At 37.7% G+C, this 25,576-nt stretch overlaps 1 protein-coding gene across 3 annotated transcripts in view; it reads right to left on the bottom strand.

Annotated features, from left to right (window-relative positions):
- Positions 1-25,576, bottom strand: part of LOC122808646 — a 411,096-nt gene that overhangs the window by 143,506 nt on the left and 242,014 nt on the right. For all 3 annotated transcript variants that reach the window (XM_044079616.1, XM_044079615.1, XM_044079614.1), the window contains one exon: positions 15,761-15,922. In XM_044079616.1, coding sequence (XP_043935551.1) covers positions 15,761-15,922 — 162 coding nt within the window. The remainder of the gene's footprint in view (positions 1-15,760; positions 15,923-25,576) is intronic.

Below are 25,576 nucleotides of genomic sequence, written 5' to 3' on the forward strand. Positions count from 1 at the left end.
ATTGATCTAATAACTTTCTCAAATCTACTTCACACATTTTCTCGAACAACGAAAGTGTAGGCACAAGGGGGGATTAAAAACACTAGAAACTCTTAAAGAATTAACAAGTGTGGAATCAGCTCCCATTAGAACAGCTAAATTCAATTTACGTATGTAAATTTTGAGATCAACAATCATTTTAACAAAATTCATTTGTTGATATGGAACAAAAGTAAGTCCCTTAGCAAAAAAGTCTACCATATTTTGGTCCACAAATAAAGCAGTATAATTGAAAATTTTAAAGTCACCATGTGTACTAAATAAAATTTGTGGTTCATTAGATGTAACTGCCATTATCTCCTCCTCCTGTTCCTCCGATTGTTTCTCCAATTCACTGTTGTCTCTGGTTCGATCGATTTTTCGAATTGTTGTGATTCAATTCCCTGCCCATTTGAAAATCCTGATTATTACACGGTGCATTAGGACCATTATGATTAACAACAACTTGGTTATCAGTTTCTGGTTGATTGTTTCTAATTCTTTCGCTTCTACACAAAGGTACATCTGAATTAGAATTAGGACTGATAACTTCATTAGTGGCATTATTATTATTACTATTAGAGACACTCTCAGTCCTGAAAACCATATTGTCCTGAAATGCATCTGTATATGTAACTGGATGGGGGGGGGGGGGATGCCTTATTTTGAGCATATGCAAAAACATCTCTGTCAATTTTTTTCTTTTTCGTAGCTAACAGTTTGTTGATGGTGGCATCAATGCTGGAATAAATCCTGCAATAGTCATATTTATACTGTCCAAAATTAGGGTCCCTACAAATGGAGTGCTCTAAAATTTCAAGCTCAGTTTTGATATTACCAATTTCAGTGTTATAAAAGTTAACTCGAGCTTTAATAAAGTCCACAGCTTGTCTATCAAATAAAGCCAAAAGCTCCAAATGAAAGGAAGAATCAGCAGTTAACCCTGCAGGGTATCGCCACTGTCGTAGCCCTTTAGGGATGATTTTTTTAGCTTTTAGTGATTAAATTATTAATCAATTTGGTGATATGACTATATAAAGTGTGTTATTTGATGTTTTTCTTGGTCTGATGAAGGTGGGACATTTTCACCACCGAAAGCGCTTACCTAATAAAACATTCTGGTTGTAGTGATTGGAGAGTTACTTTTTCTACCAGCTTTTTCCTACCACTTCACTTGTAAGCTTTGTGTTTTTAAGTGGTTTTTGGCCTTTTTTTCGTGTGTAGTTATGGCAAGTGGAAGTGGAGATGGTCAAAGCGGGTCGCAACCACTTTTTTCGCAATTACCTAATAGTAATGCTGCTGCTATGGTGAATAGTCAAACGCCATTGGTAACTTGACTATACTTGTTAACATGCTTCTTGGAAAGGTAGAAGCACTTTCCCAAAGACTCGAGAATGGCACAAGATCAGAAGGGTATTCTAATAATCCAGGTCTGGCTGGTATGCCAGGTCTTTTGCATGCGACTTCTCATCCCAGAGATCCACAGCCTCGTTTACCTTCAGGAAGTACTAGAGGAGGTGTACAGGAAGAGAACACCGTTCCTGGGCAGGAAGTGAACACTGCAGGGGAGCGTTCGACTGTTAATAGTGTAAATGGTGTGGTTAACACCGATAGCAGCATTCCCAGCATGGCGGGTTTTCTGGATCATAGGGATTTTTTTGCTAACTCATCGAGTGAGCAAAGCAGATCTAATGATCAACGTAACGTGAGTAGTATAACAGTTTTGCTCAGTTCTTTCAACCAAAAGCTGTTTAAATGTCGTAAGCTTCAGCTTGAGGTTGCTTACTTAAATGAATGTCTAGCTAAAAAAATCATCCCTAAAGGGCAACGACAGTGGCGATACCCTGCGGGGTTAACTGCTGATTCTTCCTTTCATTTGGAGCTTTTGGCATTATTTGATAGACAAGCTGTGGACTTTATTAAAGCTCTAGTTAACTTTTATAACACTGAAATTGCTAGTATCAAAACTGAGCTTGAAATTTTAGAGCACTCCATTTGTAGGGACCCTAATTTTGGACAGTATAAATACGACTATTGCAGGATTTATTCCAGCATTGATGCCACCATTAATAAACTGTTAGCTAGGAGCTAGAAAAAAATTGACAGAGATGTTTTAGCATATGCTCAAAATAAGGCATGCCCCCCCCCCTCCAGTTACATATACAGATGCATTTCAGGACAATATGGTTTTCAGGACTGAGAGTGTCTCTAATAGTAATAATAATAATGCCACTAATGAAGTTATCAGTCCTAATTCTAATTCAGATGTACCTTTGCGTAGAAGCGAAAGAATTAGAAACAATCAACCACAAACTGATAACCAAGTTGTTGTTAATCATAATGGTCCTAATGCACCGTGTAATAATCAGGATTTTCAAATGGGCAGGGAATTGAATCACAACAATTCAAACAATTGATCGAACCAGAGACAACAGGTGAATTGGAGAAACAATCGGAGGAACAGGAGGAGGAGATAATGGCAGTTACATCTAATGAACCACAAATTTTATTTAGTACACATGGTGACTTTAAAATTTTCAATTATACTGCTTTATTTGTGGACCAAAATATGGTAGACTTTTTTGCTAAGGGACTTACTTTTGTTCCATATCAACGAATTAATTTTGTTAAAACGATTGTTGATCTCAAAATTTCAATACGTAAATTGAATTTAGCTGTTCTAATGGGAGCTGATTACACACTTGTTAATTCTTTAAGAGTTTCTAGTGTTTTTAATCCCCCCTTGTGCCTACACTTTCGTTGTTCGAGAAAATGTGTGAAGTAGATTTGAGAAAGTTATTAGATCAATGTGCACATGAACAAGTATTTAACACTAATATCACTGTAGAAGAGAAGCAATATATTGATTTGATAAATGATTGTGATATTAGAGTTATGAAACCGGACAAGGGAGGGAGTTTAGTTTTTATGAATCAGTCTACTTACATTAGTAAGATGTGTCAACATCTTGAATCTGAGGTGTATACTCCTGTCAGCCTTAATCAGGTTCACACTGCATATCGTTTCATTAGAAGTACCCTAGACGATTTATTTCTGGAAGGTTCCATTGATATCGATACCTTTCAATATCTTTCTATGTCAGCTCCTAGTATTCCTATTATATTTGGATCTCCTAAGTTACACAAAAATATCCATGACCCCCCTTTTAGACCAATTGTGGATGGTAGGGGTTCCATTACTTTCGCATGTGCTAAATTGGTTGACAATATTTTCAAACCTCTTATTTACCAAGAAACACAAATATGTCGTGACTCATGGAGCTTCTTGGAAAATATTAATAACTTGGAGTATAAGGACAATAACATCTTTGTGACTATTGATGTTAAAGATTTGTATACGGTAATTCCTCATCAATTAGGAATTGAATGGACTGGGGAATTTATGTTTTTCAAGAAAGTCGATCATGGTAAAATATGTTTAATTGAAACCCTTTTAGATTTAATATTGTCTAATAATTACATCATGTTTGACAAAGATATTTTCTTACAGAACACGGGAGTGGCTATAGGGTCACCCTGTGGGGCAAGCTTCACCAACAGTGTTATGGCCTACTGGGAACATAATTATTTGTTCACTGATAGTTCCAAGAAAATGTCCTCTGGTATATTTATTTTATTTTATATTTATTTTATATTTGTTAACCGGGATAGTCTAGCTGGATACATATCCTTTTTCAGTAGAGGCCCGAGGAGAAAAGCTCCAACATAAATGGTAACTCACAAATTGAAAAACAAATTATAAAAATACAGGTTTTTAAAAAATTATAAAAAAGTATAATCAAGTTGACGTGTTACATTAGCAAGATTAGTAAAAAAAGTACAACTTTGTATAGAAGAATAATGGGACAAGGATAGATCAGTTGGTATACATAGCAGAGATATGTTAAATACCAATAGTATATATACGAATTCAAGAGACACCCGCAATATTTTGGGTAAGGAGGATTTCAAGATCAGTAGTTGGGAGCAAGAAAGAAGGGGAAAGTGGTTTGGATAGATTGGATAAGAAAGTAATATGAATTAGTTTAGTCAGGTTCAGGACATGGGCATAGCCATTGTGTCTTGAGATATTCTTTCAGGTTGCTTTTGAACTGGTGATGAGAGGTAGTATTTCTAAGGTTGTTTGGGAGGGAGTTCCATGGTTTGCCAATGGAGTTGGCAAAGAGGGCATCACCGCCAGAATTATTAGCTTTAATGGTTCGGATCTGGGTGCTGTTGGATGATCGGAGACTGTTTAGGTTAGTGTATGGGATCAATATGCTAGACAGAGATGGGGTTCTATCTGGTTGATTAATTATTTTACAAGCTTCAGTGAGTTGGTTGAGTTTGAGAAGGTTGGGCAGTTCCAACCAGCCGAGTTGCCTCAGGTTATGACAGTGATGGGTGCGATAAGGAGAACCTGTTATGAATCTAGCAATGTGGTTATAGGCCAAAGAGATCATGTTTAGTTCACGTTTATTGAGGAAAGAAAGGACTGGGGAGGCATAGAGGAGGGTAGAGAGGAGGTGGGTGCGGGCAATGGTTAGTGTGGCAGTAGGAGTTAAAAAGTTTTTTATTCTGTACATGGATCCTAGTTTTTTGTTTACAGATTTTACGGTTTGAGTAATGTGGATGTCAAATTTGAGCTTATGATCAATAGTTACACCTAGTAATTTGGTACTGGTGACAGGGGTTATGATAGTTCCATTATTAGATTTAACATGGAAGGTAGTATTATCAGTCTTTGGGAGTTCTTTTCCTGGGGTAGAGAAGACGTTGGGGAAAAATAGTAGTAATTTGGTTTTGGTTGGGTTAAGTAGGAGTTTGAGGTCGGTGAACCACTTTTCTACTAGAGAAAAACAGAGTTGAGTGGAGGTTTGGAGGTTGAGGAGGGAGAGATCTGAGCAGATTAAGGTGGAGTCATCAGCGTATTGGATGCAGGTGGATTGAGGGATAACTGAGTGGAGGTCGTTAATGAAGATGGAAAATAGAAGTGGTCCCAATATTGAGCCCTGAGGGACACCAATGGTATTAGGAAGCAGGTCTGATAGTCTATTTTGCCACAGGACAGCCTGTTGCCTACCAGTTAGGTAAGCTTTGAACCAGGTTAGTGATGGGGTGTCCAGATGTAGGGTTTCAAGGGTGGACAGAAGGAGCTGGTGATTGACCATATCGAAAGCTTTTGACAGGTCAAGAAAGAGGGCGGAGGATATAAGTTTGCTATTGCGATTTTTATTAATGGAGTCGACAAAGGAAAGGAGGGCAGTGGTTGTGCTATGGTGGGGGCGGAAGCCGTGCTGGGTGTTAGATAGTAGATGATTGCAGGTTAGGTAGTGAAGAAGTTGTTTGTGGATACATCTTTCCATAATTTTCGCTATTGGGGACAGTATCGCTATTGGTCTATAGTTAGATATTTCCGTGGAGGTGCCTCCTTTGTGAAGCGGGATGATGTAGGAAATCTTCCAAAGAGTGGGGATATTGGCTTCAGTAATGGTTCTATTGATAAGGATGGATATAGGATATGCAATAACATCAGAAGCAATTTGTAAGAATTCTGCTGGGAGGTGATCAGCTGCTAGGGTGGTTGGTTTTAGCTTTTTTAAGAGAGTACTTATGTATGATGTGGAGACCGGCTTAAAAGTGAAAGGGGTGGGGGCCTCAACAAGAGGTTGTGTAGCAGGTGGGGGTGAGGAGGTTAGTTGACTGGCGAGGGTTTGGATAGTCTCGGTGAAGAAAGAGTTAAAGGCATTGGCTATTTCTTCCTGTCCTTTTTCAATGAGTTTCTCAGGGGTTGGGGTAGTAGTTTTACCTGGGTGCTGGAGGTTGTTAAAACATGCCCAAAATTTCTTTGGGTTGTTCTGGTGTTTCTGCTGGAGGTGGCAGAAGTATTGCTTTTTGTCTAGGGTAACGGCTGTTTTAGTAGTATTTCTTAGATGTTGAAACTTAGTTCTATCTTGGGGGGTTTTTGTTGCTCTCCATTTTTCCCAGGCTTGATCACGGAGTTTTATTTTAGTTTTTGTTTCTTTAGAAAGCCAGGGAGCTATGCGACTTTTAGGTCTAATTTGTCTATATGGGGCATGGGAGTCAAGTATCTTAAGGAATGTGTTATTGAAGTAGATCACGCTCTCCTGGAGGGGTAGAGTTCTTAATAAGGTCCAGTTACAACATTTTAGTTCAGCAAGAAATTGTTGTGGGATAAATTTCTTTTTGTTTCTAATTAGTCTATATACCGGTGGGTTGGAAGTATGGCATTTGTTTTTAATGATATAAGTTATAAGGTGGTCACTGAGGTCATTGGGAAGGGTGCCTGTAGTATAGTTGCTTGAATCTCTATTGGTAAGGATCCAGTCAATAGTACTTTCTTTTTGGAGAGAATTGCCTAATCTGGTAGGGGATAGAATATGTTGGGAAAATCCATATAAGTTAATGGGTTGTGGGGTTGTGTGGGTAGCGCAGTGAGACCAGTCAATATTAACGTCCCCAAGTACTATAGTTTCTTGTGGGTAGTTGGTGGTTAACCAGCACAAGGTTTGCTCTAAATTTTCTGTGTTCTTCCCAGGTGGGATATAGGTAACTATGAGGTTGAGGCATTTTTGAGTGTTGAGGCAAATTTTTAGGGCAATTAGTTCTAAGTTAGAGATTGCGGGTGGTTGTACCGGATTCCTATGGATATTTAGGGTATTTTTAAACATGACCGCTATTCCTCCCCCTTTTTTCTTTACACGATCAGCCCTGAAGATATTATATCCGGGTGGAAGGATCTCATGATCTTTAGTGGAGGGTTTTAGCCAGGTTTCAGTTAGACACATAATGTCAGGGGAGTGAGTAGCTATCATTGCATGTAGGGTGTGAATTTTGTTATTAATGCTTCTAAGGTTAAGATGTAGTATTAGAAGGGAGTCGGTAGATTTACGAGTTAAGTTAGAGGGGTTTGAGTCTGGCACTGATACTAGATACCAGGACGACATGTGCCTGGTATGGCAGGGAGATATTAATCTAATTGAAGGGTTTATACAGAATATTACAAACAAAACAGATTTTCTTGAATTCACGTATGAAGTAGGAGTTGACAGTTATAACATATTTAGACGTGAAACTCATTAACGATAGGGACAACAAACAGTATAAAGCTTCTATATACAGGAAACCCACCTACTCTAATGCATTTTTGTTTTATACTAGTGAACACCCTTACCATCAGAAGAAGGCAATTGTTAAAGGCCAGATGGTAAGGGCTGCAAGGATGGTTACTGAAGATGTTGATTTTGATTTGGAATGTGAAAAGCTAAAATCAATGTTCTTGAGCAGGGGGTATCCCTATAAATTACTTGTTGACATAATGATTGAAGTGAAAAATAAGAGATCATCCGTTTTTTTTAAACCCATTTTGGCTAGTAGGTCTCAGGCTGAGGGCAATGTTCTTACCCTTAGATAGGTTAGTCTACAGAATGATACAACAGTCAATGAAGATAAACCACTACAGCTTAGTTTCCTGTCCACTTTTTCTTCTAGTACTATAAGGGTCAAGGAGATTTTCATCAAAAATTGGGCGGTTATTTTGGAAGAGCCTTCTATTTGTATTAAATTGGGTATCAGACCTCACTTCACATTCAGGAGAGGTTTGAATCTCAAAAATTTATTAGAGAACCATAAGAACAGGAGTTATCGTCATTCCCAATGGGCACATTTAGGTATGCGTAAGTGTGGGCGTTGTACACAATGCAAGTTTATTCAGGTGAGCACTACTGCCAATATTAATCATAAGATTTATAGAATCAATGGCTCTGTTAATTGTGATTCTAAAGCAGTTGTTTACGTTGCAAGTTGTCAATTTTGTCCCTCATTCTACATAGGGAAGACTGAGCAGAAATTGAGGCAGAGTGTATATGAACACTGCTATGCTGTCAGCAAAGGGGATGTTAATAATGCTCTTGCGAGACATGTATTGCAATTTCCAACTCATGAGTTTTTATTTTTAGTTTTACATCAGACCCCTTTAGATCCAAGAGGGGGGCCTTGGCAACTATTACTTGAACAGAATGAGTTGTATTGGCAAATTAGAACTGCTGCATATATTTTCCCTGGATTTATTTATTTATTATTTATTTATTTATTTATTTATTTAACATTTGTTGACCGGGAATGTCCGACTAGGTTCCACAGAGCCTGTTTTCAGCGGAGGCCCGGGGAGAAATGCTCCAGATTAATGATTAAATGATTATGTTTCCATCAAAAGTGTTTTAAAACTGAAAGCATTGAATAGATAAGCTAACAGTTTCATTTATAAGTATGGTTATATACGCACATATAAGTTTTCAAAAATTAGCATAATTAACTAGTTTTATTTTTATTTTTTTATTTTTATATTTATATAATAGTGTTCCAGCACAGCTGGTTTTAGCTAACATGTATTTCAAACATATTTCGAACATATTTCAAACATATCTTATGGAAATAGTGATATGTTTGATGTTCTACATATAATGTGTGCATAGAGTTTCTTCTTTTTCTTCCTTGTGCCATTTTGGGGATTGTCATTTAGCATGTATTATAGTTTTATTTAGGTTTCCTAGCAGCATTTAATATGTAATTTATTATATATTCCGTTAGTCATTATTAATATAAGTGAGATATAATATTGTGCATGGTGTTCTTAATATTGCATTTATATTGTGTAAGGTTATATTTATACATATAAACTTTGGTAATTTAATTAAGTAATTAACTAATTGGCTTTTAGTGATTAAGTTATTAATCAATTTGGTGATATGACTATATAAAGTATATTATTTGATGTTTTTCTTGGTCTGATGAAGGTGGGACATTTTCACCACCGAAAGCGCTTACCTAATAAAACATTCTGGTTGTAGTGATTGGAGCGTTACTTTTTCTACCAGTTTTTTCCTAGCACTTCACTTGTAAGCTTTGTGTTTATATTGCTATATATATAAACAAGCTGTAAAGGTGGTGGTGTCTCCATATTCATAAAGGATATGCACACCTCCAGTCTAGTAGTCCAGCATAATAGAAAGGTCTTTCACGGCAAGTGAAGACCAAAAAAAAAAAAAAAAAAAAAAAGGTCTTTAATGCGGAACACAATTCCACATTAAAGAACAGTAGCTCAGTAGCTCTGCACTAAACACGGAGCTTCTCGTGTTTAATGCATTGCAGTTCCACATTCAACACAAGTAGCTCCGTGCTTAGCAATTTTTGATTGGCCCGTATACCGCCATATGAGCCAACCAACAATCGCTAAACACGTAGCTTCTCGTGTTTAATGCGGAACACAAGAAGCTCCGTGTTTAGCAATTTTTGATTGGCCCGTATGCCAGGTATACGGGACAATCAAAAAAAAAAAAAACAAACAAAGTGGAGGCTGGCCGGGATTTAAACTGGCAGGGCGGGACTTGGGATCAGGCTGCTGATCTCGGGACAGTCCCGCCCAAATAGGGACGTCTGGCAACCCTGGGTACAACTAACATTGGGTACGACTGCGATCCAGGTCATAGCCTGCTTTAGGTCCCCAACCATGTCCTTAGTCTCTCACTCCACATTCCTACGCACCTTGGAATCTATCAAGGCCCAAATGAACACACTCATAATAGGAGATTTCAGCTACCCCTCTATCAACTGGGAAAATTACTCAAGCACCAATACAGTGGCCCAACGCTTCCTGGAATTCATCAATTCCAATGTGCTGAACCAGCTCATTCTTAACCCCACTAGAAGAAGCAACATCCTTGACCTGGTTATTGCTAACATGGGCAACTGTTGCTCTACACCAATAGTCAATTATCTCTGGTTACATCCAACCACAAACTAATCACCATGGAATTCCACATCTCACCCACACCCCCACGCAAAGGTATCCACCATGAAAAACTTCTCCAAAGCTGACTTTGGACTCCTAAAAACAGAGGTGGGTAACTTCATGGTACTCATGCCAATGAAAAATAGATGCATGACTGCCGAATCATACACTAATGCACTGCACGAACAAGTACATAAATACATGGAACTACCCATACCCAACAGAGCCAAGACATTCTCCCCCCAAAAAAGGAAGCCAGTCTTGTGGTCCCCTGCCATTAATAAACTCTACAACAGAATAAAGAAACTGTTACATAAAAAAGTGAAGTCCCAAGATTGGAATAATTCCCTTATTGACCTCAACAAAAAATTGAGATCCCTCATCAAAACCTCCAAAGCCCTCTATTAAGGCAGAATTGCAGCAGACACTAAAAACAACCATATAGCCTTCTTTAGTTATATCAAGAATACCCAGATTTGCTCTGAGTTACTGCATAATGGTACCTCCTATACTGAACAACACTGGCACTGGCTGAGGCTCTTGCCACCCCTATAGTGCCTTTTTTAGGTGGTGTTCCAAAGACCAAAATTCCACCATAACAGCTACAAACAAATACATTCTGAGGGTCATGCTGCTCAATGCTAGAAGTCTAAATCTCAAAATGCACTCACTCGAAGCACTCCTTAAAATGGAGAATGTCAACATCTGTGCTGTAACAGAGACCTGGTTTAAAGAGGCAGAAAGAACCCCTGCACTCCCAGGCTACAACTCATTCCATACCTTTCGGATCCAGAATACGTCTGGAAGCTCCAAAGGTGATGGTGTCTCCATATTCTTAAAGGATACGCACACCTCTAGACTGGTAGCCCAGCATAACGCATCTGAGATACTTCAGGTACAACTAACACTGGGTAGGATGGAGATACAAGTCATAGCCTGCTACAGAACCCCAAACATGTCCCCAGACTCTCACTCCAAGTTCCTAAGCACCTTGGAATTGATCAAAGTCCAACCCAATACTCTCATACTGGGTGACTTCAACTACCCTTCCATCAACTGGGAAAACTATTCAAGTAGCAATGTACAGGCACAACGCTTTCTGGAATATATCAATTCCAATGCCATGGACCAGCTCATTCTGATCCCCACTAGAGGAAGCAACATCCTCAACCTGGTTATCACCAACATGGGAGACCATTGCTCCACACCTATAGTCAATTCCTCCCTGGTTAAATCGGACCAACAAACTGATCACCATGGAAATCTCCATCTCACCTACAACCCCTGCTAAAGTGACCGCCATGAAAAGCTTCTCTAAAGCTGACTCTGGGCTCCGAAAAACAGAGGGGGGTAACTTCTCTGCACCCATGCCAATGAAAAATAGCTGCATGACTGCCAAATCATACACCAATGCACTGTACGAGCATGTACACAAATGCATGGACCTTGCCATACCAAATAGAACTAAGATGCTCTCCTACAAAAAAAGGAAGCCAGTCTGGTGGTCCTCAACCATCAATAAACTCTACAACAGAAGGAAGAAACTGTTGCATAAAAATGAAGTCACAAGACTGGAAAACCTCCCTTATCAGTCTCAACAAAAAGCTGAGATCCCTTATCAAATCCTCTAAATTCATCTATAAAGGCAAAATTGCAGCTGACACCAAAAACAACCACAAAGCCTTCTATAGCTTTATCAAAAACCTCAAAGGCAATACCCAGATTTGCTCTGAGTTATTGCACAATGGTACCTCCTATACTGAGCCAACAGATATATCCAACATACAATTGACAAATGAGACCACTTTTACTAACAATAGAGTAATTCTAATATGTCAGTTATTAGAACTAGTGCTCACCAATAATGTTTTTCTATTTGACAACAGATATTATTTGCAGCAATGGGGGGTAGCCATGGGCACCCCCTGCGCAAATACCTATGCCAACTTAGTGGTACTTTGGTGGGAAAAGTTACATCTTTTTAATAATGATATGTTTAGATTTGTTAGATTTTATAAGCGTTTTGTGGACGACATAATAATCATCTGGGAGGGTACTTTAAATTCATTTGAGATATTTCTACAATATCTAGAAACCACCACCACATTCTTAAAATTCACCAAAGAAACCTCCTTTAAAGAGATAAATTTTCTTGATGTTACCCTCCATCTAACAGCAGGAGGCAACATTACTACCACCTTATATAGGAAACCAGTCTGGAAAAATGCTATCTTGACATTTGATAGCATGCATCCGAGACATACTTTTTATGGTATAGTCAAGAGCAAATTCATAAGGATATCCAGACTTTGTTCCAAAGCTGAAGATTTGTTAAATGAAGCTGATTCTATGGCGGTCTTATTCATCAATAGAGGCTATGATCCAGCAATGGTGAGGCACATTAGACATGAAGTCTTGGGAGATAAAATACCTATTGAGGATCAACATACAGGTATATATTACAATAAACATATTCACAAAAATTATAAAAGGACAAATAGAACCATTGACACAATAAATTACATCATCACCTATACTAGTGATATTAATAATATACAACATATTATTAAGGATAACTGGAACATCTTAACTATTGATCCACGAACTAAAGAAATCATAGGTAATAATCCCACATTCCTATATAGGAATAGTAGGAATCTTAAAAGGATTTTATGTAATGATCATCACATAATGGTAAATGGAAAAGACAATGAAACAGGCATTATTCAACCACTGAACAAGGGTACTTTTGCATGCCAAAAATGTAATAGATGTAAATATATTACAGAAATTCAGTCTTGCAAACATCCCATTACTGGTTATACCTTTATTCCAAATTTCTATGCCAATTGTAACACACGCAATTTGATTTATCTTGCCACATGCACACTCTGCCAGGTTTTTTACGTAGGGCAAACGAAAAGAAGATTACAAGAGAGAATCTGCAATCACCTATATGATATTCGTAAGGCTGTGGAAACCAACGCACTAGCCAAACATACTACTGAACATCCCACACACCAGTTTCGCTTTAGAGTTTTACAAATGATACCACAGAACATCAGAGGTGGAGACTCAGAAAATGAATTAGCACTAGTAGAACTAAATTGGATATTAAAATTAGGTGCACATCTCCCTCCGGGCATTAATAAATATTTATCCATCAAGCCCGCACTAGTAAGTAGAAAATGATATATATTATATAATCCAATAAAACACAATCATATGCCTTTTTATGTTTGAGCATGCTTTTTATTAATTTCTTTTCTAATGTTTTATTTTATTAATGTACATATTTCATCAGATATATTTCATATATATAGTCCTATATATATTGGATATATTTAGATGTGTCATATTTATATACATATTTTTATCATACATATAATTATTCATATAATCATAAGATTTTAAAAAACATCATACATACATAGGTGATAAGCTATGTTGATTCTTATATAATTCTGTTTACAGTAACTTAACATTTATATATTTTAATATATTGTACACATTCCTTTTATACACATTTTCATTTATATTTATTTAATATATATATATATTTTATTATATCATATAGATTTCTTTTTTTTTGAATATTGACTCATTTATTGATATTCAATAAATGACTCAATAATATATATACCAAAGTGATCATAAGGATTTGTTCTATATAATTGATGGACCCGATGGCGTCTAAATGGATTTGTACTAAACGTGGGATTCACTGTATATACAATTATGTAACATTTAATGTGAATAAATATGAAACGTTCACATAATTATATAGATATTTAGTGAAGTAACTGGATGTGAACATAGACATATTAAAGGAACCCATTCAGGCAGCCTGAGGTATAACAAGTGATCCAGATAGAAAGAAAGAAAAAGCACATACATATGAATTTCGATAGTTTTCGTTTTTATAAGAACAACGGAACACATTATGTTTAATGAATAGTGTTTTTACACTTACATAATAAATAATGTATGCATATATTTACAATGAGAAAAACTTTTAGAAATTTTAGCAATGAATTATTTTGTTTCAATTAAGTGTTTCCTGCGCTTAGCGGATGTATAAATACACAACAGCTGTTTAATGATTGTTATCTGATGAAGCGTGGATGAACCACGCGAAAGCGCTCATTCCTGTTTTTTACTTTAATAAAGCCTATTGGACATTTTGCATATGGTTGGATTATATTGACTAACTACAAGAGCTTCAACACTGAGAATATCTGAGTTCATCTTTCGTGGCTGGTATCTCACATTTTTATCTATATACTGTCATTTAAGAGATACAAGTAGCAACACAGGACAGCAGTAATAAAGTTTTATACAAAGCTGTGCTGGTAGAAATATTAGGAGATCAGAAGATTTCATAGTCCTGAAACCACATTGTGTAATGCACCTGTTTAAGCAATAGTCCATGACTGTGTGTGGGTATATCAAGAGTTACCTCCAATTAGTGTGGTTTGACCACAAAGGTGAAGCTTGATTATTAAACAAAGCCAACCATGGGTAAATCCTGACATAACCACACACAGGAGTGGACTATTGCTATTATACAATGACACTGTTATTAAACAAAGCCAACTGTGGGTAAATTCTGACATAACCACACACAGGAGTGGATTATTGCTATTATGCAATGACATTGTTATTCAGCTCCCTGTTGAAATGTTGCTGGCTGCCAAAAACTTGAAATAAAAAAAAGATCGGAAACACAGGAGAAAAACGAATCTCAAAAAGATATCTTCTCCTTAAAACTTCTTTTTTCAGGGAAGGCAAGCCCATCTGCACACCCACACTCCCTGAACTTACATATACCAACTCTGCGAACACCATCTCTTGTAGAAAAGGGAATATTCCAAGAAATTGCATCTCAGATTTAGTGGTATATACAAGTGTGATCTTTCAGCCACTCAGTCTCTGCATTTTGGTGCTCGCTCTAAAGGGTCCTGACATTTCAAATGGTTATCTTATTATTCTTGTAGTCGGGGCCACTGAAGATATGTTCTGCACATGCACAGTACATTGCTATATAACCCTTTTTGTTAAGTTATTCAGACTGGAGGCATTAAGAGTCAAACTTTATTTTTAATAATGTATTCTGCTCTACTGATCAGTTTACTGGCCTGAGAAAGCATTTTTCCTCCATAATTTAATTACCTCACTTAGCAACATGGAGAAAGTGAAGTTTATTTCATGATGAACTCAATTTACAAAGAGCATTCTGAATATTAATTTTTTTAAGCAATGAAAAAAGAACATCAGTTTCTTCATCATACCACTGTTGGTTTCAGTTTCATTGTTTTGTGACATTATGCATCTTCAGCAGGGAGGTGTGTACAGACTAATTTTTGTTGGGATATTTGGATTATCCAGTCAGCATGCATGTTTTTCAATACAAATGAACCTTTATTGTATAAAAACCTTTCTTACATGACAAGTATTTCTACATTCTTAACTCAAACAGCATTCTATTGAGTCATCATCCAATGTACTTTAGAAATTATATATACAGGAAACAGTGAATGTCTTATGCCTTGGTGGAACATTCATACTGTTTTAAATGTATATTCCATATGTCTGTACACCACCTCAATAAATTTTAATATTGAGCCACCTTGATTTTTAATGACTGTACAAGAAGCTTTTACTGCATTTTTCAGATTTTCATAGCTGGCAGCACATGAAAAACTAGTTTTTATTTATTTCTATTTGCTTAAGTGATGAAATGTAAAATTACCATAACTTATCAAGATTACATCACTCCCAGCTAGGGATCGAACCCACAAACTCTGGCTTAGAAAACTAGTGCATTATCCATTAGGCCACTGGGACCTTGCAGTGCATTCAGCTGTGACAACACTTATGACTATTTGCTTGTAACTATTGAAATGTAAAGTTCGCATGACTTATGACTTACCATATCGAGGCATTCCAGTATAATGAATCTGAACAACACTTCTGGTCTCATATAACCATTGGAATGATACTTTAGTTCTACCTGGGCCAGTACAAGGTAAAAGAGCATCTTTTCCTTCTGTAGCAAACACCTGCTTTTGGGCGGCACCAATGTGCACCATTCCTGAAACATGAAGAAAAAAAATGCTTTCATAAAATAACACCTTTGCAAATTAAGCACCATTTGGTGAATGTAATATATTATTTCAGATCCCTATCTAAACATCGAATGTTCACAGCAACAAAAGTTATGATGTAGATCTGGGAACATCAATAGCCCAGAACATTAAACAAGAAAGACCTTCATTGTTTGGCATCATGATAAACTGGGGATTGGGGTTTTGCTCCTTACCCCACTGTAGCTCAATCTTAAGAGTTTGTATATGCAATTAGTAGGGTATGTGGGGGTACAGGGGGCTTATCCTCTACAAAAAGCAGGTTTTGTGTTTTTTATGAAGGTTACAGTGTTGTGGGTTTTTGAAGTTCCATGTTCATTGTTATAATATTTGCCCTTGTGAACATTCAATGTTTAGATAGAGATCCGTTATTTCATATTTCTAATGTCAAAAGTTTCAAAAACATTTTGTAATTAGTACAACAAACTTATGAAGTGGTAAGATATATCACTTTATCCTGCATCTGATGTGTCTAAGATGACATACTGATGTACATAATTCCATTCAAGACTCATGTTGACAACCTGGAATTTTTATCCAGAGAATACCTGTTGGGTGAATAGTTATAGAGATTAAAAAAAAAATTAATATATTGCTAAGGAGCTGTAACAGTATAGATTCCTGACCATCAATATGAATAGATTTAAATTCTAGTAACTTTTATATATTTTAATATGAGCAAGATTGAGGGACTTCTAAGATGGCTGCACACTGATCAACAGCTTAATTTTAACTCTAGCATTGCGAAAAAATAAAGTGGAAAATCCAACCATCCACAACCCCTTTATCCCATTTTTTTGCATTCAGGGTCAAGGTGTCACTTCAACAGTCGCAATCATCTAGAGCCAAGGATTACATCACTGGGTGGCTAGCCCTGCCATAATCATTCTTCCACATACCACTCAAATGCACATTCACAACTATAGACAATTTAGAGTGTCTAGTCTACCTACTGCACTGAAACCTATGAAAGGAGGATACAACATGTGGAGTCCACACAGAAGGCACCCCAGCTGAGAATTGAACTGGGGAAGCTGGTAAGAGCTAGTAATTCTGGGGTATCATGTTAACTGTCGCCAACTCTCTTGATTCAGTGCCACACTCCTGCCTTTTTCAGCACTCATGCTTGACTGTCGCAGATCTTCTTTTACACAATCCATCCACCTATTTGCTGGGTGCCCCCACTTCCTCTTACCTTCTTCCTGTCTGTCCCAAATCTTCCTCACCAGATGGTCTTCTGCTTTCTGCATGTGTCCAAACCATGGTAATCTGTTCTCTTTGATCTTTTTTGCAATTGGAGCTACTTTGGCTTCTGCTGTTATATCCTCATTTCTTCGCCTGCCCCACAGTGTGCATCCTACCACCCTTCTCAGTCACTTCATTTCCATCACCTCTAGTTTCTTCATCTGCTCTGCCTTTACTACCCAGGTTTCTGTACCATACTGTAGTACTGGTCACACCATTGTCTTGTACACCTTACTTTTCAGTTTCTTTGGCATTCTTCTGTCACAGACTACACCTGAGACTCTATGCCATTTGGCTGCAGCCCCTCTGATTCGAGCTTTGACCTCTTTATTTAGACTTCCTTTTTCCTCAACTACCCCTCCTAGATACTTGAAACTGTTTACCTGTTCCACTATCTTAAATAAACCACCAAAAATATGATAGAAAAAAAAGACAAGGCCAGTAGATCAAACTGCACACAGCAAAGGTAGTTTTTAAATTTTTATTACACACAGATAAATGCTCTCTAGTCTCTCGGCAAACAGAGCCTTCTTGGAGTCAATACAAAATAAAGAAAAAACATAGTTCTTAAATATATAAATCATTTAAAGTAATCAGCTTATTAACAAATCAAAAACTCTTCAATTACAAAAGGCTTTCCAATTACACTCCTTATTTAAACCCTTAGGAGTCAATGTATCAAATTTAAGAATAAACGCTGTCTCTTTAAAAAGCAATGTATTCTTTAAAGCAATGACATCCCTTTCAGAAACCTGTTCTAAAATGCATGCTTTCAAATCAGAAAACACTCCCTCATGAACCAAATTAAAATGCATGGTCACTGGATTATCATAATTTTATTTTTTCTATCTGTAATATGCTCCTGCAGTCTCACCTTAAAAATTATTTTAGTTTCTCCTATATAAAAGAGACTCCAGGAGCAAGAAAGTGCATATACTACCCCTTTTGTAATGCAATTTTAGGATGCTGAGGGGCAAAATTTCCCTCCATTCATTTTTTAAAAAAATCTCACCACATATTTACATATAGAGTACTTTTCACATGGGATTGTCCCACATATATCCAGTCTCCTATCTAATGTTTCACTAGCAGGGGATTTATAAATTGTGTACCACTATATCCCTAACATTTCTACCTCTTTTATGTGATATTAAGGGGAATTTATACAGGTTTTTAACAGTTTTTTCCTTTAAAAAGAAAACCCAGTAATATTTGATAATATTAACTATTCTGAGCTGAAAACAAAAATCAGTAACATAATAAATTTTTCTGCCACCTCTATGTACTAATTCATTTGCCTTAAAATTATCATTTCTACTACACATATTACATTTATCCACCTGTGGTTCGAATAACTTCTTTAAAGAGTGTATAATTAATTCTTCACTATAACCTCTTTGTTTAAAAACAGTACATGTATGTATTATTTCATCTTGTAATACTTCAGGCTTACTACATAACCTACTAACCCTTAACAACTCATTATATGGTAAAGCATTTAATACATGTGAAGGATAACAACATTTGCTATCAAAGAAATGTGCTCCATCATCTAACGTCCTATGAATTCTAGTATTAACCTTATTATTAGTAATATCCAACTCCAAATCCAGGAAAGTTACAACTTTCCCTATTTGTAAACCATCAAATTGCAAGCTAAAGCATTTGCCTTGGATATCCTTTACAAAGAAGTCAACTAAATTAATACTACATAAAAAAATCAAATTATCGATAAATCTATAATATGAAACTACAAATTGTCTAAAAAAAGATCATCTTATACAAAAATTCAACTTCAAATAAACCCATAACTAAGTTAGCATACATAGGTGCAAAGGAGGCACCCATAGCCGTCCCCTGCAACTGATGATAAATATACTGATTAAACTCAAAAAAATTATTGGTTAAACTAAAATGCAGTAACTCAATAATGTAATCACTCACTGGACTTGCCCCAAGGAAAAATCTTAAAGCTTCTAAGCCTACTGTATGCGAAATACTGGTACAAAGGCTTTTAACATCAATAACAATCCAAAAATACTTTTTTCACATTTCATAGCTCTAACTTTCTCTAAAAAATCAAAAGAATCTTTAATATAAGATTCTAACTTTACCACAGATTTAAGTAAATATGAATGAAGCATTTTTCCTATACCATGTAAAAAATATTTTTCAGCTGTTACTATTGGAAGACCGGGGGGGGACCAAGCTTTTATGGATTTTATGTAAGCAATAATATTTAGCTAAGGAACTACTTTCTATTTTAAATTTTACATCTACATCTTAGTTCATAAGGTAGCCCAACCTGTAACCTTTATCTATTAATTTTTTTAATTATCCATAGCTGTGTGATATTCTTTCTCCTCTACTGTTTTATAAACTGTTTTATCAGACAAATGGTCCATACACATTTTAAAGTATTGTGTATGATGAAAAACCACAATCTTCTGACCCTTGTCTGATGGTTTAATAACTATATTCCATCTTTTACTTAAATTTAACAATGCCTTCCATTCACTCTTAGTTAAGTTCTATTGCAGTTTTTCTTTTTCTGCATAAAATTTCTGCAATTTAACCTCTAATGCATACTTAACTATCAATGCAAATTACTTTATAACTTCATTAGACAAAAAAGGAATAAACTTACTTTTATATGGTGCATCTGACGTGTCTAACAAGCATTTATATTATCTTCAGATTCAAAAGAAGAATTACAGGAGAGAAACATATCACAGTCATTGTCTTCACTTTCAAATGTATTAGATATAATCTCATCATATAATTCTTTCTTAGATTCAAAAAAATCTAATAAATATAATTTTCTAAAAAGCTGAAACAATTCTATTTGTAAAACATGCTTTCTAGGAAGGGCTGTTAGTACAAACTTCAGCCCACATTGCAAAAATGACAGTTCAACATCAGAGAGAAACTTTAGATAGGAAGCTGGATATATGTGGGACAAGCCTATGTGGAAAGTGCTCTATATGTAAATATGTGGTGAGATTTTTTGAAAAAAAATAATGGAGTGAAATTTTGTTCCACTATATTCCCTTCTATCTCTATTCTCAGCTTCTTCTGATTTCCACAATTTGTTGCCATTACCACTGTCTTATCTGTGCTTAGTTTCATCCCATGTGCCTTCAGTTTTGCATTCTATTCTTCTGTCCTTTGATGAATTTCTAGCTCAGAGACTGCCTGTAAAGCCACATCACCTGCATACAGTAACTTTGTTGATCTGTCCCTTCCAGTCTGTTTGCTAATGTAGTCCATCACCAGTATGAACAGCAGTGAGCTCAGAGCTGAACCCTGGTTTACACCCATTCCCACTGGGAACCCCTCTGTGAGGCAGCTTTCTTGGGAACTTGTCATATGCTTTCTCCAAGCCTAGGAATGCCCAGTAAGATTCTCTCCTCATCTCTAACTTTTTTTCAAGTATCTGTCTCACTGCAAACATCAGGTCAATTGTGCTGCATACTGGAATCCAAATTCCTCATCTGCCATCTTACTTGGTACTACTGTGTGTATCAGTTTATTAATCACCCTCTCCAGAACTTTCATGCAATGTGATAGGAGTTTGCTGCCTCTGCACTGCCCACAGTTGTGGATGCCCCCTTTGTTCTTGCACACTGGCATGAGTATGTTTATTCTCCAGTCATCTGGGATATGCCTTTCTCTCCACACTGCTATGAGTACCCTCAGGAGCTGTTTCTCCCCTATCTCACCTATCATCTTAGCATCTTTATCATGTCTGCTGTGACCTCATCTGAGCTGCTGCTTTCCCTGACTTCATCTTCCTTAGTGCTGTTCTTACTTCTTCTAGGGTGGACTCCTCTTCTTCTCTCATCATAGGCCGTTTCTGGGGCAGTACAGCTTCTGTGGGGGTTTTCTTCATTCACAAGCTGCTGGAAATACTCCTTCTATCTGCCTTTGATGTCCTGTGGACTGGTGAGCAGGTTGTCGCTGGCATCCCTTATGAAGGGTGTCTGACTGTCTTCTTATCTTTCTATCTTTGCCTTGCAACCTGATATAGTTTCTTTGTGCCACTTACTAAGTCACTTTGCAGAAGGTGGTACAGTGCCTCTGATACTCTATTCTTTGCTATTGCAACTTCTTTCTTAGCTTCTTTGTTTGCCAACCAGTAGTCCTTCCTAGCCTGGTCAGTCTTTTCTATCTCCCACGACTTCCCGCATTCTTTCTTTCTTTTGATGACTTCCTGAACTTCTGCATTCCACCACCAGCTTTCCTTATGCACCTTATTTCTATACCTGGCTCGGCCACATATCTTTTCTGTAGTCTTAAGACATGCTGTTTTTAGGCGCTGCCATTCTTGTTCAACTCCATCTATTTCCTCCTCTGCTTGGGGTGCCAGAGCACTGAGTAATTCCTTGAACTGTTGTGCCTTCTCTCCAGTCAACTTCCAGGTCTTCAGCCTGGTCTCTACTGACCTTAGATCCTTCTGTGACTACTGCTTGCAGCTGACTTTGGTAACTAGCGGTTTATGCTGTGTTACTGGGGGGGACTTGCAATCATGGATTCTACCCCAGTGCTTTTTCCTTACTAGGAGGAAGTCTACCCGAGTTGCATGTAGGCTACTCTTGTATGTGATCTTCCTGTAACTGTCTTTTTTTCTGAACCATGTGCTGGCTACTATCAAGCCATTTGCCAGACAGAAGTCTAGAATAGTTTCCCCTTCTTTATTCCTGTTGCATCACCCATGTGGACCCAGGCAGTCCTCATATCTAGTTCTGTCTGTCCCGCTGTGTGCATTTAAGTCATCCATTATCAGCACCAATTTGTGTTGTCTTGCTTTATCTAGTAGGTCCTGCAACTGCTGTCTGAATGCACTCTTTTCCTCACTATCACAACCTTGCTGTGGAGGATAGGCTGAGATTATGAATACTGCCCTGTCATTACACTGGAGTCTGATTGCCTTGAGTCTGTCATTAATTCTGATGACAACTCTTACTGCCTTCTGAAGCCTCTCTTTCACCACAATTTCTACACCATTTCTAGCCTGTCTCCTCCTGAGTAGTAGAGACTGGATCCCAAGCCAAGTGGTGTTGCTGCACTGCCCTTCCATCTCATCTCTTGGATACATAGAATGTCCAGCCTCCTCTGTATCATCATGTAGAAATTCTCAGTTCATGTTTGACTGGCTGGTTGGATTTATTTCCAGCTTTTGCTCAACAGAGCTATCCCAGGTAACCAAGGCTGAGCAATTAGACACAGGCCAGCCAGTAGCTTATTGACCCAGGGTTGCTGGGCTTTATGGTGGGCACACACTGGCCAATATGGGCACATAAACCCCTCCTACTATTAGCAAGCATCCCTGGTGTAGGCCGGGTCCTTAACCCACTTATCAGCAGTAACTACACATGCCCATTTTGGCGACATTAGTCAACATGACTGAATCACCTAGAGCAATATTTTACACCATCAATTGACTAGCCCTATCATGGCATACAGTCTGTGATCCATGTTCTCCTATCCTGAGGATACTGAGCAGTACAGTAGATGCTCAAAGCAGTTGGTCTGTACAACTCTTTCTCCTATTGGGCACCATGTAGAGTCTGTGCCACAGCTCTATTCACTAGGGAGTTTGAGATGAAAACACTGAGCATGTTTTTCTGACATGGGAGAGACCCCATGGAGACAGAGGGAGAACGTACAAACTCCAAACAGGCATTGGTCAGAGGTTAGGATCAAAACTTGCACCTTGTGCATGGGAGACAAACACCTTAACCATTATGCCAATTGGTCTCTCCAAGTGATTTGTATTTCACTGAAAAATTCCAGTGATTCTTGGTTTCGAATTTTTAAGTGTTCGGTGAAGTCATCTTGGCTAACAGAAATTCGGGTAAGTGTAATTTTGACAAACCAAAGTAGACCTATATATTTATAGGTTCATAGGTGTGTACTAGGCTAATGGCCCTGGGGCCTTTACAAGCCTAGCCATAGTATTACCCTGGCATAGTGCCACCTGACCTTAGTTCCCAGTGCCTCTGTCGAGTAGAGCCACTGAAGTTATCCCTGGGGTGAATTTTCTGTTACCCATCCACTCATCAAGATTTTTCTTGAAGAGGGTCATTGAGGTGCTCTGCTTGACATGTATGGGAAGTCTGTTCCATAGCATGGGCAGTCTCTGGGTTATGAACCTGTCCCTCCAGCATGTTCTGTTAATTGTGGTAATGAGGTTGAGATCTCTGGTGCGTGTGGTGCAGAGGGATTGGGATTTCTTTAGATGTAGCATTTCTAACAGAGCTGGGTCAGATATGGCTTTGTAAGTCAAGCAGAGATTGCCTCTAAGTAGATAATATGAGACAGAGAATAGTTGGAGTTTTTTGAGTCTGTCCATATAGGCCTAGGATCCTCTTTGTGAGGTACTTTTGCTGCCTTTCCAGTTGTTGCAGGTGTCTAGTAAGATACATGCCAAATGAGGCATTGTACTCGATGACTGGCCTATTAAGGGAACAGTAGAGGGAGACAATGACCTCTTTCTTCCTGGATGCAAAACCCTTAGTAATGAGATGTGCCACATAGAAGGACTTTCTGACCACAGTGGCAATGTGGTAATCAAAAGAGAGGTTGTTGTCAACCTGTGTTCCCAGATCTCTTATAATGCCTTCTGTGTTCAGTGGACTGGCATCAGTGTGGTAATTCATGAGAACCAGGTTTTCCCAAAGGGGATGACGACACAATTTTTGGCATTGAGCTTAAGGCCATGGTTCTGACACCAGTCATTGGTCACAGTGAGGCCATTCTGTAGGATGTCAAAATCACTTGGGGAGTTAATAATAGCTCCCAATTTGCAATTGTCTGTGAACTTTGTCAGCCAGAGTTCCTTTGTGTTGGCCTGGACTTCAGAGAAGTAGATACCAAACAGAAGAGGACCCAGGACTGAACCCTGTGGGACTCCACTCATGACTAATCTGCAGTCTGACTTGGAGTCAGCTACTTTCACACTGTGGGTTCTATCTGTGAGCCAGTTTGCAACCCACCTAGTGATATAGGGGTTGATGACAAGCTTAGAGAGTTTTTCTATGATTCTTGAGTGGGGAATAGTATCAAAAGTCTTGGCCAGATCAAGATAGGCTGCATAAGCCACCTTGCCTTCATCCGCAGCTCTGGTGACTGACTCAAAGAAGTCATCCATGTGTATATCATTGGTTTACAACACAAGTGAGCAACGTACGGAAATGTGTGGCATCACAAATATGCTACAAACAAAATACGTGACTCACAAAGCACTGAAAATGTCTCTAACTGTCAATCATACCCTTCAACCTCTTTGTGCAAAAATTCTGGACAAAGCCAATAATAATGGGATGACAACGGTCCAATAAATATTGCCATTATAAACTTAAAAAGTTGCTAGATTAACAGGTTTTGTATTTAGCATGCATTTTCTGAATGATATGAAATGTGAAATACAAATGTCTGTAATTATTTTCTGACTTCAGTCCTCAATGATTTGACAGAAAAACACATATTTTATGAGAGAAAGATGAAAAACATGAGGCAAAAATCTGGGCATTCTGCGAAATTCCAGACAGTTGAGTGATATGCTATCAGTAAATCCCAGCTGCATAACCCACATCAAACATTGTCTGAATAGTGGTACTGTTATAAAAAGGATGTTAGCAATGTTAGCGTTAGGGTCAGGGGCAGATTTATGTTTAAGGCTAGCATACAGCGATTTCTGGAATGAATTTGTTGTTTAAATCATAATGTACATCTCACATACAGTCTCTTCTCTCCATCATTGTACTCTCCAGTCTCCTCATACCGCATGATATAACATCCCAGAATAGATTATTTAGGATATTTATCTTTAAATATTTGCTTCAAAAGGCAGATATTATCCAGGGAAATGTCTTTTAAAATATGATGGCATGAGTTGTTTTAACTGTTTAAAGAGGAACCTGAAAGGTTAGCAAGCCTATCAAATATTTGTCAGGGACTCTCTAAAATGTGAAGTAAATTCATCATCACAAGTAGTCAGTGCAGTTACATTATTTCCTGGAGACTGCTGATCACCAGAAAGCTGAAAAAACTGCTTTATAGGTGACAGCTTGGAATTTGCTTATATTCTGATCCTTGTGAGAGCAGGAGCAGAGTGCATTGATTCCTGACTCTTTCTGGTTGGAGATTGAGTGTCTGTTCTTAAAGTACCTGATTGGTCTGATTGCTATTCAAGGCATCTACCAGACAAAGGCTATAAGCCTGAAGACCCTTACGTCATCTGGGACAAGACTGTGGATCACCAAACTGGCCGTGGCCTGCTTCTCTTCTTGGGATTGATGTTAACATTTTGCTTCTAGTGAGAGAAGCAAAGGAGTATTGTATCCCATCAGAGT

Source organism: Protopterus annectens, chromosome 8.part0 (genome assembly GCF_019279795.1).
Source record: "Protopterus annectens isolate FY-2018-M chromosome 8.part0, PAN1.0, whole genome shotgun sequence".
In the NCBI taxonomy this organism is placed as follows: Eukaryota; Metazoa; Chordata; order Ceratodontiformes; family Protopteridae; genus Protopterus; species Protopterus annectens.